A 20,627-nucleotide genomic window follows, 5' to 3' on the forward strand; every position below is an offset into this window, starting at 1 on the left:
CGCTGGCTTTGAAAGCAGACCAAGGCAGGCCAGCAGCATGGTTCAATTCCCGTACCAGCCTCCCCGAACAGGTGCCGGAATGTGGCGACTAGGGGCTTTTCACAATAACTTCATTTCAAGCCTACTTGTGACAATAAGCGATTTTTCAGTTTCAGTATAAAAGCCAGCTATTTAGCCCTGTGCACAAATGCTATGAAATTGCGCAGGTAGAAACAAAACAAGAATATGAATAACCATTAGGTGAGGGCAAATCCTTTGTGATGGTGAAACAGTTGAACTGGGCTGCAAAGGCGAACGCTCAAGGAACAGGTCTACTCAGGTCCTGTGTGATTCACTAAAGCTACATTATATTCCTTTTAATTAGTTCAACATACTCTTTATTTGGTACAGTGGTGTATCCCAAATTGTACACTGCAATACTGAAATAGAAATTCGATGAGTCCACAGTTTTTCAAACTGGAATTGGCTATGATTTATACACACTCATTTCAACCAGGCACCCAACAGGCTGACCAATGTCATTTCACCTAGATCCTATTTTAACCTTCCCAATGAAGAAATCCTCACCCCCTTGGAAGCTGGTTGGATTGGAAAAAGAACGATGTTGGAGCACGAGCATTGCAAAACTAATTGGTTGGGTGGAAACACATGGGATCGGGAGCATCGCTGCATTGATACACTGTCTAATGTCACTTACGGTTATCTTCAATTTACGGTGATCTTCAATTTACAGTACAGTCAGGAGTACAACAAGTTAGATTATCCCTCCCCGCCCTCCCCCAATATAGAGGATTTTGATGTGAAGTGTACACAAGAGTATCATAAGCTAGTTTATAAGGAGTCCACTTATCATTTTCTACAGATCAATCCTTTTCTCCATCTTGTCCGAGATTGGGAAACGATTACACACAAAATGGTGTCAAGATGCTGGAAGTAAATTTTGAGAAAAGCTCAGCCAATAAGACTGCCAGAAGCAGCCCACAGGCACATGTCCACCTTTGTGTCATCTGGACATAGTTATGTGATTAACAGGGAAAATTGATCCAAATTTTTGTTGGGGCGGACCTGCTTGGTGATGCAAAGTCACCACTATTTGTAGCACTATCTAGAAACCTAGAAAAACCCAGATTGTCACTGCCTACTTGACCGTGCGTGAATCACAACGAGGGCCGCACAGTCATTTTTAACTTATGGCATTAATGTAATGCAACTGAAATTTCTTTCAACAACAACAACAACGGGGGCGATTCTCCGACATGGAGGCCAAGTGTTCGCGGCGTCGCGTTTCACGACGGCGCGAACAGGGCCCGGGCATGACCTAGTCTGGCCCCCACAGGGGGCCAGCACAGCACTGGAGAGGTTCACACCGCTCCAGTGTCCTTACGCGGCGCCAAATGGGCGCCGCGCCAACCCGCGCATGCGCAGTTGGACCGCGCCATCCTGCACATGCGTGGGGAATGTCTTACCGCACGCCGGCCCCTCACCAACATGGGGCTGGTGTTCTGGGGCCGCGCGCAGAAGGAAGTTGGCCCGGAGGGGGAGAGGCCGGCCTGCCGATCGGTGGGCCCCGATCGCGGGCCAGACCCCATCGGAGGCCACCCCGGTGAAGGAACCCCCCCCACCCCCCCCCCAGCATTCCCGCAGAGTTCCCGCCGGCAGCTACCAGGGGTGGACAGCGCTGGCGGGAACCTGTCGTGTCGTAGCGGCCGCTCGGCCCATCCGGGCCGGAGAATCGCCGCTCGCCGGTTCTCCTAGCGGCCCGGTACGCCGCTGGTATCCGGGAGGTGGGAGAATCATGTGCGGGGGTCGGGCGGCGAGGTGCGATTCGCGCGGTGCCCCGGCGATTCTCCAACCTGGCCGGGGGGGGGGGGGGGGGGGGGCGGAATAGCGCCCATGAACTTGCCTATATAGTGCTTTTAACATGGTAAAATGCCCAAGGCACTTCACAGAAGCAATATCAAACCGAAGGAAAATACTGAAGGTGTTGGAAACCTGAAATTATAAGCAGAAAATGCGGGAAATACTCAGCAGGTCTGGCAATGTCTCTGCAGAGAGAAACTGAGTCAACGTTTCAGATCAATTGACCCGAGACATTTCGGTTTCTCTCTCCATAGATGCTGCCTGCCCTGCTGATATTCTCAGAATTTTCCGCTTTTAGTTTTATTAAGCTTCACCTTGAAAATAGATATCAGAGCAGATGAGCAAAATATTGGTCAAAGAGGGAGGTTTTAAGGATCCATCTTAAAGGAGGAAAAAGGTTCGGGGAGGGAATTTCAGAGCCAAAGTCCAAGGCAGCTGGAAACACGTGCACCTATGTGGGCGCAATTAAGATCAGGGATGCCAAAAAAGCTTTAACTGAAGAAAGTGAGATATCTCGGAAGGTGGAGGAGATTGCAGGATAAGGAGGGATGAGGCCATGGAGGGAGCTGGAAAACAAGGATGAGAATTTAAAAAAGAAAAAAAATCGAAAGCAATGTAGGTCACCCAGCACAGATATGATGCGTGTTGGGACACAGGTAACAGAGTTCTGATTACTTCACATTTACAGAGGGGTAGAGTGTGGGAGCTGGCCACGGGTGTGATAAAACAGGCAAGTCTAGAGATAATAAAGACATGGATGAAAGTCTTACAGCCGATGAGCCAATGCAGAGGTGGGAAATAGGTGGTTTTAGTGATATTGCAGATATGTGGTTGGAAGCTCATCTTGGGGTCAAACATCACACCAAGGTTGCAATTGCAACTCTTTCCTTCCAATCAACTTGTTGCTGGGTTACAGTTCCAATGCCAGTTAGCCAGCTGCATCATCCCCGCTGCTCGCCTCCCCACCATTGCAATCATGCATGGATTTTGTAAGTCTTAACATGCTATTCGTCTTCTTGAGTGCATCACAGTCGAGCTCAGGTCTTTGCTCTCAACCAATACCGATACTTCCAGCCAGAGCCACTCGACAGTTTTCAGGAAGAGGATCCCGGACCAAGTTCACATTCTTGAGGGCCCACGGCAATGAGGCCAGTTCCAGCCACCCATCCACACGGCTGCCCAGTTCACATTAAATACCTCAAAATGGATTCAGGGATCAAACCTGGGACATCCAGGTACACGTGGAACAGCAACGTGCTGTACAAATTTACCAAAACTTCAGTTAACTGTTTCATAGTGTGCATGCCCCCTCCGTCACCCCATCCCCTTCAACTTCACCCCCCCAACACACACACAGTAGCTGATTAGATACAATTTTAGGGCTTTGCTGAAAGAATTGAAATTGTAAACGTGGATTTTACAACGCCTAAAGGTAGAGAGGTCATTTCCCCAAAAGCCCAGTGACACCCTCCCCCACCCCCCTCCAACCCCATATGGCCTGCAGACTGTAAACACCAGAAGGCATTGTGTGATAAACGAAAACAACTCACAACCCACATAACAGAAATTTCACGATTAAACAGAAATGCTTTGATTCCCAATTGTCCAAATATCCACGAGCAGCAACTTAATTTTTCACGGGAATCCAGCTTTGGGCTGAAGTCAAAAAGATTGTCTAGAATCCCTCCATCTTCCGCACTTAAAAAAAAAAAAGGTTTTCGGTTTTTAAACTTTTGGGTTAAATACAGAAAATAGAATACTGGGTTAATACTTGGTATAGAACTTATCCTTCTTTTCATCCCATTGAAATCATTTGGATGAAAATTCAACCATGTCTATAATGGTGGTGGACAACCTCCCCACTCCACCCAACAAACATTACCTTCACCTTTCAGGTGAGGGACAATTCAGGCTGAAGATCTTTGCCTCGGAGGGAACAAAAAGTTATTCACTAGAGATTTGTCAGATAAGGCTAACCTTCCAATAAAATACCTCATATTGGAGGCCCGGTAGGAAATGGAGAAATACAACACGGCAACTTCAAATCTGTCCTGAGGTAACAACAACACAAACTAACTTAGATTAATTTCCCTAAAACGTGGAAAGAATTTTGAAGATGTGGATCAAGCATGCAGATTCCAGTTGAGACTGATATATTAACAATATGAACCTTCTATTGTAAAAGCCTATCCAAGGAAAAATAGGAAAGAGAAATAGACGAGTTCTATAGTTCTCATTCCAGTTTTCTACAGGGTACAGAGGAACCACATTTACACAGCGCTCGGCTGGTTTGACATACCCTCATTATAAGACTCATAACTATGACATTCCGGTCTTTAAATTACACTGTGAAAATTAATGCAAGAAAGGTGAGCATGTTCACATTAAAGGCCTCTGCTTGATGGATATTGGGGGGGGGGGGGGGGGGGGGGGGTGGAGTATCAAACCTACATTTAAATAGCAGAAGTACGAACTAACTATGAAGGAACTCAGGTACACTACTGCATAATTTTCAAGGTCTCCCTCAGTCGTACCTCACCCTCCAATTTACAAACTCATACGATTCCACGATCCTGCAGTCCCACTACACACTCCTGCTTGCACAGAGCACTGATTGGAGAATCAGGGCTATCAGTGTTGTAGCCACAGTCCATTGGAGGGCAGCCTTCCTGCTGGGGAGTCCAACATTAGCAATTTAAACACATCTCTGACTACATTTCATAGAATTGTGTTTTCAGGCCAACCACTTACAATACACGCAATAAATAGGGCCCCTTCTCAATTGTAGGCTAATAATTAAGGATGGACGTGAAGTGTATTTTAATATATTTAAATATCTGATTGTAGGCTTCATTTCAGCAATACCTCATGAGCCGTTCCTTTGGTTTTAATTTAAAATTCATTTTGATATTTGGCTTCATTTAAATAGAACAGGGAAGGAGAAAAAAAAATACTTCTCGACTGTCCCAAGAATTTGAGATAAGCAAAGTCCCACTAGTCCATGTAAATGGAGCAGGAATCCTAGTCAGCCTTGCTCCACAAGGAAAGCATTTCAAACCATCCATCTTTGCTTATGAAGCACATTATGTAGAACTCCGTGCCCCGGTTATTGCTCCAGTACACCACAGGTCCAAGTGACACTGTGTGACGCACTATTCAAAAATATATCATGCACCTGCAGCAACCTCAAGGTCCCTCAACTACATTTAGGATCTCTGAGTTTACTCAAGTTCCATTCAAACCAGGCCTCAGAACTTAAATCTTGTCCTGACCCAAATATATTTGGCCCTGCAATAACATAAATCATTCATCATCTGCTTCAGGCAATCCGATGAATGGAAAATCAGTCCTGTCAAAACAAAGTATTGTACAGGCATACAAGATAATCAAATAATTAAAGCTACGGGCACCAGTTGGCTGTTGAATCACACACACTATAACGAGCGTGGCAGTGAAATGAACCTGCTCGTACAGAGTATGTGGAAAGGAGATGATGTCGTAAGTGGAAGCACATGCTATTAATGGCTCTATCTTCCAGCGGTGGGTGAGCTTCTTTTCCATTTTTTTCAGTCTTGGTACAAGATGTCTCTCCAGCTAAAACTGTGATTGGGGCCATGGGTGAGGGGTAGGATCGGAGGATCTACCAGCTGCCATATACCCGCGTCTTCTAATTCTTCACAGGCGCAGAATCCTAAATACGGGATCTGTGGGAAGAAAAAACATGGATCATAGAATGATGCAACACAGGAGGTGGCCATCATACTTGTATTGAGCCATCCAATTCCTCTGCTCTAGGAGCTATTTGGCCCAATGAATCAATAATCTGAAACCCACCTTCATGTCATAACCCTCCTCTAGAAACACACCCCTTCAACTTATTGTCACTGTGATTGATTGCATCTTCCTGATCACTTAGAATTCTATAAATTCCATTTCCATTTGGGTGAAGAGCGTTTAGCCAACTTTGCGATCTTGATGAATAGAATCATGCAACACAAGAGGACGTTCGGTCCATCAATCCTGTGCCAGTTCTTTGAAAGAACAACCCAATTCTTCAGCTCCCATAACCTTGCAATCCATTGAATTCACTTCTACCGCCCCTTCAGGCGGAGTATAATCATTTAATGGAAGTATCTCATCTTTCCTCTGCTTCTGTCTGTACCAGCACCTTATGTAAAATTGTACCATGTAGTTTATGCTGTCCTCCGTCTTCATTCACACTTGCATCATCACCCTTCACAAATTAATAAGAAATTTCATCAAACCATCTGGAACCCAGGTTACAACGGGAAACATAACAGTGGAAAGTTGGCATGTGACTTGTAGATTTTTGATTAACCTTTAAAATGATTGGGCCATTTCCTTACATGCAAGTCAATGGTGTTGACCACGGTTTAAAAAAAACATTTTTTTTTTTTTTTTTTAAAAAGAGTACCCAATTCTTTTTTTCCCCAGTTAAGTTGCAATTTAGCATGGCCAAACTACGTTTCTTGCACTTCTTTTAGGTTTGTGGGGGTGAGACCCACGCAGACACGGGGAGAATGTGCAAACTCCACACGGACAGTGACCCGGGGCTGGGTTCGAACCCGGGTCCTTAGCGCCGTGAGGCAGCAGTGCTAACCACTGCTCCACTGTGCCGCCCTGGTGTTTATCACAGTTAACTGTCATTTGAAACGTCTTCCCACTTCCAAATAATGCCTGGGATACTCTGCACACCAGATGATTCCAGACGTTTATCATCTTGCATAAAGTTTATTCTGTTCAAAATTTCCTTTCCTCCAAACACTTGCTGCTGCCCTGATGCCACCTCCTAATCTGTGAAATAGACTTGATCTTCCCCTATGCCTGCCCAGTGCCCATCCCTCTGAAAATTACCCCTGTGCAGGTGGCCTAACATCAGGTCCTCTGCTTTTGATATGTCCCAAACTGTTCAGCTGCCTCTTTCCTCCTGTCTCACGTGAGCAGTTGGCTAGTGGAAAGAAAACAAGACCTGACAGTTAAAAACAAGCAAGGACTTGGACCAGAAAATGTCGGGCAGCCCACTGCCCGACAACTGTTGCTCACAGTGAACATTGACCCCTCCAGTATCCATGTTTATTAACAAAGGTGAACCAAAATAAAAACAGGTACTTCCACCGTTTCACAGTTGAGAATATTTTTTATCCCACCCCACGGTAACATTCTCTGTCCCAGCTGGGGGGACGCACAACACTGACCTTTCGGACCACCTGAACAAAATCCTTGGAATTGCGTGCAGAGAGCCCCTGGAGCTGCCGAGTGCAAGCCTCGAGGGAGGAGGCATGTGCTACAATCAGAACACTGTTACCTGAGAGCCAAAACAAACCAACAGTCAACCCAGCATCTGCAAGATAACTATTATATACGCAGACACGGGGAATATGCAAACTCCACGCGGACAGTGACCCGGGGCAAGGATTGAACCCAGGTCCTCATAGAACATAGAACAGAAAATACAGCACAGAACAGGCCCTTCGGCCCACGATGTTGTGCCGAACCTTTGTCCTAGATTAATCATAGATTATCATTGAATTTACAGTGCAGAAGGAGGCCATTCGGCCCTTTGAGTCTGCACCGGCTCTTGGAAAGAGCACCCTACCCAAACTCAACACCTCCACCCAACACCAAGGGCAATTTGGACATTAAGGGCAATTTATCATTGGCCAATTCACCTAACCCGCACATCTTTGGACTGTGGGAGGAAACCGGAGCACCCGGAGGAAACCCACGCAGACACGGGGAGGACGTGCAGACTCCGCACAGACAATGACCCAATCCGGAATCGAACCTGGGACCATGGAGCTGTGAAGCAATTGTGCTATGCACAATGCTACCGTGCTGCCCTTAAGAACAAATAAATCTACACTATATCATTTTACCGTAATCCATGTACCTATCCAATAGCTGCTTGAAGGTCCCTAATGTTTCCGACTCAACTACTTCCACAGGCAGTGCATTCCATGCCCCCACTACTCTCTGGGTAAAGAACCTACCTCTGATATCCCTCCTATATCTTCCACCTTTCACCTTAAATTTATGTCCCCTTGTAATGGTGTGTTCCACCCGGGGAAAAAGTCTCTGACTGTCTACTCTATCTATTCCCCTGATCATCTTATAAACCTCTATCAAGTCGCCCCTCATCCTTCTCCGCTCTAATGAGAAAAGGCCTAGCACCCTCAACCTTTCCTCGTAAGACCTACTCTCCATTCCAGGCAACATCCTGGTAAATCTTCTTTGCACCTTTTCCAGAGCTTCCACATCCTTCCTAAAATGAGGCGACCAGAACTGTACACAGTACTCCAAATGTGGCCTTACCAAAGTTTTGTACAACTGCATCATCACCTCACGGCTCTTAAATTCAATCCCTCTGTTAATGAACGCGAGCACACCATAGGCCTTCTTCACAGCTCTATCCACTTGAGTGGCAACTTTCAAAGATGTATGAACATAGACCCCAAGATCTCTCTGCTCCTCCACATTGCCAAGAACTCTACCGTTAACCCTGTATTCCGCATTCATATTTGTCCTTCCAAAATGGACAACCTCACACTTTTCAGGGTTAAACTCCATCTGCCACTTCTCAGCCCAGCTCTGCATCCTATCTATGTCTCTTTGCAGCCGACAACAGCCCTCCTTACTATCCACAACTCCACCAATCTTTGTATCGTCTGCAAATTTACTGACCCACCCTTCAACTCCCTCATCCAAGTCATTAATGAGAATCACAAACAGCAGAGGACCCAGAACTGATCCCTGCGGTACGCCACTGGTAACTGGGATCCAGGCTGAATATTTGCCATCCACCACCACTCTCTGACTTCTATCGGTTAGCCAGTTTGTTATCCAACTGGCCAAATTTCCCACTATCCCATGCCTCCTTACTTTCTGCATAAGCCTACCATGGGGAACTTTATCAAATGCCTTACTAAAATCCATGTACACTACATCCACTGCTTTACCTTCATCCACATGCTTGGTCACCTCCTCAAAGAATTCAATCAGATTTGTTAGGCAAGACCTACCCCTCACAAATCCGTGCTGACTATCCCTAATCAAGCAGTGTCTTTCCAGATGCTCAGAAATCCTATCCTTCAGTACCTTTTCCATTACTTTGCCTACCACCGAAGTAAGACTAACTGGCCTGTAATTCCCAGGGTTATCCCTAGTTCCTTTTTTGAACAGGGGCACGACATTCGCCACTCTCCAATCCCCTGGTACCACCCCTGTTGACAGTGAGGATGAAAAGATAATTGTCAACGGCTCTGCAATTTCATCTCTTGCTTCCCATAGAATCCTTGGATATATCCCGTCAGGCCCGGGGGACTTGTCTATCCTCAAGTTTTTCAAAATGCCCAACACATCTTCCTTCCTAACAAGTATTTCCTCGAGCTTACCAATCTGTTTCACACTGTCCTCTCCAACAATATGGCCCCTCTCATTTGTAAATACAGAAGAAAAGTACTCATTCAAGACCTCTCCTATCTCTTCAGACTCAATACACAATCTCCCGCTACTGTCCTTGATTGGACCTACCCTCGCTCTAGTCATTCTCATATTTCTCACATATGTGTAAAAGGCCTTGGGGTTTTCCTTGATCCTACCCGCCAAAGATTGTTCATGCCCTCTCTTAGCTCTCCTAATCCCTTTCTTCAGTTCCCTCCTGGCTATCTTGTATCCCTCCAATGCCCTGTCTGAACCTTGTTTCCTCAGCCTTACAGAAGTCACCTTTTTCCTCTTAACAAGACATTCAACCTCTCTTGTCAACCATGGTTCCCTCACTCGACCATCTCTTCCCTGCCTGACAGGGACATACATATCAAGGACACGTAGCACCTGTTCCTTGAACAAGTTCCACATTTCACTTGTGTCCTTCCCTGCCAGCCTATGTTCCCAACTTATGCACTTCAATTCTTGTCTGACAACATCGTATTTACCCTTCCCCCAATTGTAAACCTTGCCCTGTTGCACGTACCTATCCCTCTCCATTACTAAAGTGAAAGTCACAGAATTGTGGTCACTATCTCCAAAATGCTCCCCCACTAACAAATCTATCACTTGCCCTGGTTCATTACCAAGTACTAAATCCAATATTGCCCCTCCTCTGGTCGGACAATCTACATACTGTGTTAGAAAAGCTTCCTGGACACACTGCACAAACACCACCCCATCCAAACTATTTGATCTAAAGAGTTTCCACTCAATATTTGGGAAGTTAAAGTCACCCATGACTACTACCCTGTGACTTCTGCACCTTTCCAAAATCTGTTTCCCAATCTGTTCCTCCACATCTCTGCTACTATTGGGGGGCCTATAGAAAACTCCTAACAAGGTGACTGCGCCTTTCCTATTTCGGACTTCAACCCATACTACCTCAATAGGGTGATACTCCTCGAACTTCCTTTCTGCAGCTGTTATACTATCTCTAATTAATAATGCCACCCCCCCACCTCTTTTACCACCCTCCCTAATCTTATTGAAACATCTGTAACCAGGGACCTCCAACAACCATTTCTGCCCCTCTTCTATCCAAGTTTCCGTGATGGCCACCACATCGTAGTCCCAAGTACCGATCCATGCCTTAAGTTCACCCACCTTATTCCTGATGCTTCTTGCGTTGAAGTATACACACTTCAACCCATCTCCATGCCTGCAAATACTCTCCTTTGTCAGTGTTCCCTTCCCCACTGCCTCATTACACGCTTTGGCGTCCTGAATATCGGAATATCGGCGTCCTTGGCGCCGTGAAGCAGCAGTGCTAACCATTGTGCCGCCCCTACAATGTGTGTGTGACTGTGTGTGTGCGCGTGTGTCTATTTGTGTCTGTGAGTGTGTGTGTCTGTGTGCATGTGTCTATTTGTGTCTGTGAGTGTGTGTGTCTGTGTGCGTGTGTCTATTTGTGTCTGTGAGTGTGTGTGTCTGTGTGCGTGTGTCTATGTCTGTGTCTGAAGGCTGGTTTTAATGATGGCGGATGTTAGTCAAATGTTTGTGAAGGATGCGATATGAACACAAGTCTTGCTTATTATTTTGTTCGAAACTTAATCTCAAACCCTGATGGATCTGTCACACTCATTGGGTGGGATATTCCACCAAGTGTTTTACGCCAGCGGAGGGGACCCACCACTGGCCAGCTGCAGGATTTTCCAGTCCCAACATGGTCAATGGGGTTCTCCGTTGTTTGCACCATCGGCAAGACCGGGAGATTCCGCCAGCAGGAATGACCAGAAAATCTCACATATTGTCTTATTGAAGTAATTCCCCAGCACATTTCACCTCAAAATCGCAACTGAAAATACTGTTGTTTTCTTAATGAGTCTTGTAGTTACCTTTGACTTTACATTCAGCCAGGATATCCCTCATCACCTGGCAACTCCTGCTAATGTACGTCTCATAGGATTCAGAAATCCCCAGTTTACTTGCTGGTAAATGAGGTCTGCAATATATAAATATTGGTTAGAATCTACTCAACGACGGAACATCCAAAGCCCTTGGCGACAGAGGACTGAGAAACTGTACAATCCTCGAGTAAAGAAATTTCTCATAGTTAACACTCTAAACAGGTAACAAACACCATGGACCACAGAACCTCCATTTCCACTGTATCATCCTATTTCCCACGGACATATTAATATCGTTCTCAAAGGATTTAAATACTTCCCACAAAATGGTTCAAGGACAAATGATTTGACCTGTACAAAGGGGAAATGCCACATTTGAATGCTGGCATTTGGTGAGTACTTTGTGCGAATTCTTACCTATAGGTTGTATCAGTCCCCAGATCAGCTGCTGCAAGTTCCTCTGTTGACATCCATGCGGGCAAGGTATTCCCAGAGACCCACTTAGTCCACTCAAACAGCCCAGGCTCGACCCGAACTTTCTTCTGGTTTCCCTGCTGAAGTCCTGTGAACCAATTGAAGATACAATGACCTCGTGACAAGGAAAGATGAGGTGTTATTCATCAAGCTTCATGAGAACAGTGTTCAAAATGAGGTGGGTGAGGGCCAGAGGATTGAAATGATAACAGTGGAGAGTTCAGGGCAGGCTCGTGGAAGATCAGTGGTGACATCCTTACTAACTCATTTAACAAAACGAGTAACTCCAGATCATTGCTGCATAAACTATGGGCCTGCCACTAAAACTTTATCAATGTCACTTCTGAAGATGCTGACTCTCACTGGGGTACGGGTTCCGCAAACACTGACCCTCACTAGAGAGTCAGTGTGTGCAGAACTGTACCCCAGTGAGAGTCAGTGTGTGTGGTACCCGTACCCAATGAGAGTCAGCATGTGTGGACCCCGTACCCCAGTGAGGGTCAGTGCGTGTGGAACTGTACCCCAGTGAGAGTCAGTGTGTGTGGTACCCGTACCCAGTGAGAGTCAGCATGTGTGGACCCCGTACCCCAGTGAGGGTCAGTGCGTGTGGAACTGTACCCCAGTGAGAGTCAGCATGTGTGGACCCCGTACCCCAGTGAGAGTCAGTGTGTGTGGGACCCGCATCCCAGTGAGAGTCAGCGTGTGTGGGACCCGTACCCCAGTGAGGGTCAGTGCGTGTGGAACTGTACCCCAGTGAGAGTCAGTGTGTGTGGAACCCGTACCCCAGTGAGAGTCAGTGTGTGTGGGACCCGTACCCCAGTGAGAGTCAGTGTGTGTGGGACCCATACCCCAGTGAGAGTCAGTCATGATGGATGAGTGGAAAGGCCGGTCGGTGATGGCAATGTCCTAATGCAGAAAAACTGACAGTACAAAGAGGGTCATGCAACTAGCAGAGCGTTACAAAGTTTGGGACGGTTAGGAAGAATTTTGTAAATGTAGGCAGTTGTCCCATTACCTTTCAGTATGTTGAATGCTGTCTGCACACAGCGTAGTGAGGGTGAACAGTACACGTAATCAATGACTGATTTACTTTCCAGCAGGGCTTCACCTACAAATAAAGCACAGCCGACAATCAGATTCTCCCCAAGCACAGCGGCATTATGAAGACTTTTCCTGGGTCTCCTCTTCAACCTCACTATGACCCTGAAGGTACATTGAATGGAAGCTTCCCTAGTGGCTTGGAAGCAAGTTCAGATGTGACACTGAACCATACAGAACGGCAAGGTCCCCATTTCCCTCTCCAGGTCTATACTGAACCACAGCAGGGTGGTTTATGGTTGTTCTGTCCTTAGATAATGATCGAGGGCAACGGTGACCTGCAGCCATGTGCGACATGCTAGTGTGTACGCACCGAGGTCTGACACTTAAAAGTCCAGATAATTAAGTCAAATTTATACTTAAAACCAAGAGGCAATATAAATTAAATGTTATTATTTTAAAGGTGGTACAGGAACCAAGAGACCTGGAACTGTATGTACACGGCTCTTCAAAAGGTGATGGGACACATTAAGGAGGCAGTTTAAAAAAATACCAGATCCCTGGTTTTCTAAACAGCAAAGAGAACAAAAGTAAAGAAGTTATACAAAACATTTCAAAAAGCACACATTAGTCTGCAGCTGGAGTAGTGAGTCCAATCCTGGGCAACAGGAAAGGATGCCAAAGCCTTATAGAATCATAGAATCCCGAGGAACCACAGATTTGAGCCAGGTAGGTGGGATGGACATTTTCGGAATTGGGAGGAGAAGGAGATTAAGACACTAAAAGATTTGTTTCTTAGGGATCGGTTTGCAGGATTGAAGGAGCTGGAAGCGAAGTATGGGCTGGAGCAGGGGGAAATGTTTAGATACATGCAGGTTCGAGATTTTGCTAGAAAGGAGATACAGAACTTCCCGGAGGAGCCGGCCTCCACATTGCTGGAGGAGGTGCTGACGACAGGGGGACTGGAGAAGGGGGTTGTGTCAGCGGTCTACGGAGCTATTTTGGAGGAGGAGAAGGCACCACTGGAAGGGATCAAAGCAAAGTGGGAGGAAGAGTTGGGAGAGGATATGGAGGAGGGGTTCTGGTGTGAGGTGCCCGGAGAGTGAATGCCTCCACCTTGTGTGCGAGGTTGGGGCTGATACAGCTGAAGGTGGTATACCGAGCACACCTCACAAGGGCGAGGATGAGCTGATTCTTTGAAGGAGTAGAAAATGCGTATGAACATTGCGGGGGGGGGGGGGGGGGGCGCAAATCACGTTCATATGTTTTGGTCCTGTCCCAAGCTAGAGGATTACTGGAAGGAGATTTTTAGGATAATTTCTAAAGTGATGCACATGAAACTGGACCCGGGCCCCCGGGAGGCCATATTCGGGGTTTCGGAACAGCCAGGGTTGGAAACGGGTGTGGAGGCAGATGCTGTAGCCTTTGCCTCGTTGATCACCCGAAGGCGGATCCTGATGGGATGGAGAGCAGCCTCTCCACCCTGTGCCCTGGCGTGGTGGGGGGGAGGGGGGGGGGGGGGGGGGGCGGGGTACTTGTTGGAATTCTTGTCTCTTGAGAAGGTTAAGTTTGAACTGAGGGGAAGGATGGAGGGGTTCTACAATTCATGGGCATTATTCATTATGCACTTTCAAGAACTGGATAACAAACATTAGTTTGGTGGGGGGGGGGGGGGGGGGGGGGCTGTGTGTGTTAATGGTGGCCATGGGTGATTCCAGATTCCTTTTTGTCATTTGTTTATGTGAACATGCGGGCTAATGTTTGGGGTTTGGTGGGAGGATGGGATCGTTGTTATTGATATGGGGATTGATGTATTTGTTACTGATTATTGTTTATTGTTGGTGGGTGTAAATTGGGGAGAAAATGCGAAAAAGGAGAATATAATTTTTTTTTTTTTTTTTTTTTTAAAAGAATCATAATCCCTACAGTGCAGAAGGAGGCCATTCGGCCCATTGAGTCTGCATCGACCCTTCAAATGAGCACTCTACCCATACCCACTTTGTCTCTATTCCCGTAACCCCAATAAACCCTTATGCCGCTGGACACCAAGGGACAATTTGATCATGGCCAATCCACCTAACCTGCACATTTTTGGATCCTTGGAAAGGGTGCCGAGGAAATTTACTGGGTTTATACCAGTGATGAGGGAACCTCAGTTAATGTGGATAGACTGGAGATGCTGGGATTATTCTCCTTAGAGCAGATTTAATAGAGGTATTCAAAATCATGAGGAGTTGCAATAGAGTAGTTAGGGCAAAATCAGATCACACAGATGGTACAGCCTCGAAACTGTGATGGAAGCAGAGTCAATATAAACTTTCAAAACATAATTGGGTAAATAGGTGAACAGGGGAATGAAAAAGCAGGGCTATTGGGAAAGGGCAGGGGACGAATTGGACAGAATCTGTCAAAGGGGCCAGTACAGACCTGACAGGCTGAATAACCTCATCTTGTGCTGTATGATTTGAAATTATTAAACTGATTGCGAAGGGTATCAATTAAATAATGCAAGAAGCAGGAAACTGAGAATTCGCTAATTCTGAAGAGGCAATGGTCAGAGTTTCCCAGCCCGCTCTATTGCGGGTTCTTCCACAGCAGATGGACGAGCCATTCATACCTTTGCCAACTTCGGCAGGAATGGACAATCTCACCGGTAGCACGAGTGGGAACATTTCCGGCCCATGTCACTGAACCCAACTGATTATTGGGACCCATTTTTAAACTTTAGCACCCTCCTGCTCCTCAAAATCGAAAAAGCCTAGTCTGAAGACATTCAGCTGAGTACGTTTAGTCCAATTCTTTTTGGCGGATGAGTCTTTCACCCCCGATTATTCATAGATTCTCACAGAAAAGGAAACCATTCAGTCCATCGAGTGTGCATAGTCTCTGAAAGAGCTACCAATTGGACCCATTAGTTGATGCCGATTTATCATCAGTCGGCTCTCTCTGTTTAATTGTTCATTACCAGGTGGGGTCACCATTGCAGACGGACAGTTTGTTATTGAACAGTTTGTTTCTGAACTTGGACCAATGGGCAGAAACTTGCATCCTCCCACCGTGGGTTTGCAGGCAGGGAGTGGCCGCAAAAATGCCCCGATGGTGTACCCAACAGATTCCTACCCAATCCGACCTCTCCATAATTTTATGGGACGGGGAAGGCATTGGGCAGCCTGCCAATCTGTGCTCCAATTGAAGTCCTCAAGTTGCCAAGTACTGACCATCCAGCCTCAATTTCAGAATGGTGAGAGGAGTTCCGGGTTAGGGAAAGCCCAAAAGGTAACACTGTTCGGGCCTCGGGGTGTGGGTGGAGGGCAGCTTGGGGAGCGCCTCCATCAGCTGCCCCCTATTAACCTTAGGTATCATCCCCTGCCTCCACTCCCCACTCAAAAGAACTGACCCCTGCAGTTCTCCCCTACATAGATACATACATAGATACATAGAGGATGGGAGCAGGAGGAGGCCTTTTGGCCCTTCGAGCCTGCTCCGCCATTCATCACGATCATGGCTGATCATCCAACTCAATAGCCTAATCCTGCTTTCTCCCCATAGCCTTTGATCCCATTCTCCCCAAGTGCTATATCCAGCCGTCTCTTGAATACATTTAAAGTTTTGGCATCACGTACTTCCTGTGGCAATGAATTCCACAGGCTCACCACTCTGTGTGAAGAAATGTCTCCTTATCGCTGTCCAAAATGGTTTATCCTGAATCCTCAGGCTGTGACCCCTGGTCTGGACACATCCATCATTGGGAACATCTCCCCTGCATTTACCCTGTCTAGTCCTGTTAGAATTTTATAAGTCTCTATGAGATCCCCCCTCATTCTTCTGAATTCCAGCTACAGCAATCCCAACCTAGTCAATCTCTCCTCATAGGACAGTCCCACATCCTTGGAATCAGTCTGGTAAACCTTTGCTGCACTCCCTCGAGAGCAGGAACATCCTTCCTCAGAGACCAAAACTGCCCACAATACTCCAAGTGTGGCCTCACCAAGGCCCTGTACAATTGCAGCAACACATCCCTGCTTCTATACTCAAAACCTCTTGCAATGAAGGCCAACATACCATTAGCCTTCTTTACCGCCTGCTGCACCTGCATGCTTACCTTCAGCGAATGGTGCACAAGGACACCCAGGTCCCGCTGCACACTCCCCTCTCCCAATTTACAACCATTCAGGTAGTAATCTGCCTACAACACCCCTGACCTCTCCACCATCACCCCAACCCATTTCTTCCCACACTACACCGCCCTCTCCACCCAGCCTCACCTCCCGAAACCCACCTCATCCTGGATTTACACCCTTGCTGTCTCCATCCTCTCCACTGCATTTTCTGAGGCTGATGGGAATAGAAAGCTGCCGATCAATCAGATTGGCCGGGAACGCTCAGAGACGGGACTGCACAATGACACAATAGTTAGCACTGCTGCCCCACAACACCAGGGACCCGGGTTCAATTCCGGCCTCGGGTGACTGTCTGTGTGGAGTTTGCACGTTCTCCCAGTGTCTGCGTGGGTTTCCTCCGGGTGCTCCAGTTTCAAAGATGTGTGGGTTAGGTGGATTGGCCTTGCTGAATTGCCTTGGAGTCCAAAGGTTAGGTGAGGTTTGGGGGATAGGGTGGGGCTGTGGGCCTAGGTAGGGTGCTCTTTCGGAGGATCGGTGCAGACGCAATGGGCCGAATGGCCTCCTTCTGCATTGCAGAGATTCTATGAGTGACAGGCAGAAGTCCCACCTCCAGCCAGAGAACACTTGTTGGAGCGTTAAGCAACTGTCGGGCAGAGAGTAGGGTTCTGTTCTCCGCCGACTCCTGGGATGACAGGAAAGCAACCCCCCTCCTCAATCCTCACCATTATGAAAATCCTGGCCAACGTATTCAACTTCCGGATTAATTGTTTTTTCCACTAACATCAGTTAAAAATCATAAATCGGTCATATGCTCTCAAAGTCTAGTGTATAGACATAGGCATAGAACATACTGTGCAGAAGGAGGCCATTCGGCCCATTGAGTCTGCACCAACCCACTTAAGCCCTCACCTCCACCCTATCCCCGTAACCCAATAACCTTGCTCACTAAGGGCAATTTATCATGGCCAATCCACCTAACCTGCCTTTGGACTGTGGGAGGAAACCGGAGCACCCGGAGGAAACTCACGCACACACGGGGAGAACGTGCAGACTCCACACAGACAGTGACCCAGCGGAGAATCGAACCTGGAACCCTGGTGCTGTGAAACTACAGTGCTAATCACTTGTGCTACCGTGCTGCCCTGAGTATGTCGGGTTAATTGCTGTTTATATAACAGCTGGAATCACTGTTCTGATAACCCAGTTGTCCTGAGAGTAAGAGATGAGGTCTTAGAACATAGAACATAGAACGATACAGCGCAGTACAGGCCCTTCGGCCCACGATGTTGCACCGAAACAAAAGCCATCTAACCTACACTATGCCATTATCATCCATATGCTTATCCAATAAACTTTTAAATGCCCTCAATGTTGGCGAGTTCACTACTGTAGCAGGTAGGGTCTTGTTCGCTAGTCTTTAATTGCAGTTTCCTTGTTGAAAATTGATTATAAAGACTAGTTTGTTATCTAATCATGAGGGAAGATGGAATAGGCGGAGGCTGTTTTCTTTGGAATAGAGAAGCATGATGGGAGATATAATTGAGGTTCATAAAATTGAGGGGCCTCGTGATAATGAAGGACTTAATTTGCTTTGCATGAACATCCTGGGAGGCATAGATTTAAACTAATTGGCAGAAGAATTGGAAAGGAGTTGAGTTGAGTTATTTTTCCCCTGCAAAGTCCACATGACCTTCCCACAATCTGGTGCCCAGAACAGAGTACGGATCTATGCATAGCACCTTCCCTTTGTAACACTCCCTGCTTGATGGTAAAATATAGTGAGATTCACAGAACAACATTTCCAGGGATCTCGGGAGCAAGCTATCCTTTGTGGGGTGCCAGAGACGAGATAATGCAGCACAGGAAATCGAAGGTGGGCCATGGGGGGTCATGAATAATCTATTATACCATACGAACAGCATTGACACGCTAAAGATGGATCAAGATAGTGACAGAATTAACTCACCGACAAGCCTAGCCTGTGCACAGCCAAACACAGTGATGGGAGCGTCTTTCTCATAGTCCCTGTATCCACCACTTCTCGGAGGTAGAATCGGGGGCATGTTCAAATTGGACCGTATGTAATTACCTATTTCAAAAGTAAATGGCAGGAGATTAACTCTTTAAACGGGACAGGAATCGGAATTAGCATGCTTGTGGGGGGAGCTGTAGAAGGGTCACGAAGACTCAAAACGTTAACTCGGTTTCTCTCCACAGATGCTGCCAGACCTACTGAGTTTATCCAGCATTTTCGGTTGTGATTTTGGGAGGGGAGCTCAGTGTTTTGCTTGCCAGAAGTTGACAGCAGCAAAGTCAGAGCCTTCAGCGAGTGAAACCAGTGCTCAATAAAAGAAAAGCAGAGAACAAATATCGCAAAAGGCTTGAAGGAAGGAGGGGAGTGAGATCTAATAAAATTCATTAAGAACCACAAGCTAAATGTCAAATAGCTCGTTCAAAGAGTCCTCTTGCCTTCCTGTACAATGCAAATACGTGTCAACAATGGACCACAGTAACCTCCGGAAGCCACTTGGGCACGGCCTCGATAACTGCCATCGTGTTACCCCAATGTGGCTGATGTCATACGGTACATTTCCAATCATTTCCGCCCCGGTAATCTCAGGAGGGGTAACTGGCAGCAAGGCTTTGTTAACTTGCATTTATATAGCACCTTTCACACAATAAAAAGCCCAAATGCGTTTCACAGGAGGGTTATCAAAACAGCATTTGACACGGACTCAAGTAAGGAAATATTAGGACAGGTGACTAACAGCTTGGTCAGAGGCAGGATTTTAAGGAACATTCTAAAGGAGGTGGAGATGTTTCGGAAAGGAATTCTAGAGACTAGGAAGCTGGAGGCACGGAACCACAAACTTTGCAGAATGTAAACACTGGACTGGGATCAGCAGGAATGACTGAATAACCCTGTTCCAGTATCCAGCCCAACATGAAGAATTTCCACTTGCACAAGATGAACCTAGAACTTAATTGTGGAACAGTTTTCCAAGAAAGAAAATAACTCTGCATTTCTGTGGTCCCACTCCCAAGATCAGGATTTCCCAAAGTGTCTGAACAATGAAAGAAGTACTGTCACAGTGGGAATGCCACAGTGGGAATGCCACAGTGGGAATGTAGGAAAGGTAGCAGTCAATTTGTGCACAGCAAGCTCCCACAGGAGCAAAGTCATAATGACCAGATCACCTATTTTAATGGTGTTAGTTACGGGGTAAATATTGACCAGGACACCAGGGAAAACTCCCCTGCACGTCTCCGTTTGGTGCCATGGGATCTGTGTGTCCATCTGAGGGGGTAAGTCAGAACTCTGTTTAAAATCTCAGAAATCTCAGCCAAGCTTCTGATGGTGCAGCACACCCTCAAAATGACCCCTGGGCGTCCCAGCCTGGCATTCGGCACTCGGGCCAAATGATGCGGTGAAAACGGAGGGATTGGGGGATGAGTAGGTTTGACAGTCAACCGGAACAAACCTTTTGCATCAAAGCACTGAGAAAGCCAGTGTTTCCCAAAAACCACATCCATCCTTTCCCCATGTCGGCAAACGTACAGATCCCGCTTCTGTGGACAGGACCGGGAGCTCTTGGATACCATCTGTGGCAACACAAAACACACAAGACCATTTCTCAGGGACAGATCAGGACAAGCAGCAATTCAATTTAAAGAAACAGGATGAAATAGCTCACCCGACCCTCTTTGCTGAAGGAACAAACCTGATTTTCCACTGAGTCCCCTGTCACACAGACATTTTTCAACGATCTGCTTGTGGATT

The 20,627-nt window shown here is 46.7% G+C and overlaps 1 protein-coding gene across 2 annotated transcripts in view; it reads right to left on the reverse strand.

Annotated features, from left to right (window-relative positions):
• Positions 1-1,226: 1,226 nt before the first annotated feature.
• The window catches only part of LOC140398128 (ubiquitin-associated and SH3 domain-containing protein B-like), a 156,914-nt gene continuing 137,513 nt past the window's right edge, over positions 1,227-20,627 (reverse strand). For both annotated transcript variants that reach the window (XM_072486395.1, XM_072486397.1), the window contains exons 8-14: positions 20,329-20,449; positions 18,813-18,935; positions 12,703-12,795; positions 11,631-11,775; positions 11,202-11,308; positions 7,077-7,186; positions 1,227-5,564 (exon numbers count right to left, since the gene is read on the reverse strand). In XM_072486395.1, the coding sequence (XP_072342496.1) occupies positions 5,427-5,564; positions 7,077-7,186; positions 11,202-11,308; positions 11,631-11,775; positions 12,703-12,795; positions 18,813-18,935; positions 20,329-20,449 (837 nt within the window). In that variant the 3' untranslated portion in view covers positions 1,227-5,426. The remainder of the gene's footprint in view (positions 5,565-7,076; positions 7,187-11,201; positions 11,309-11,630; positions 11,776-12,702; positions 12,796-18,812; positions 18,936-20,328; positions 20,450-20,627) is intronic.

This window comes from Scyliorhinus torazame, chromosome 21 (assembly GCF_047496885.1).
Source record: "Scyliorhinus torazame isolate Kashiwa2021f chromosome 21, sScyTor2.1, whole genome shotgun sequence".
Taxonomy (NCBI): domain Eukaryota; kingdom Metazoa; phylum Chordata; class Chondrichthyes; order Carcharhiniformes; family Scyliorhinidae; genus Scyliorhinus; species Scyliorhinus torazame.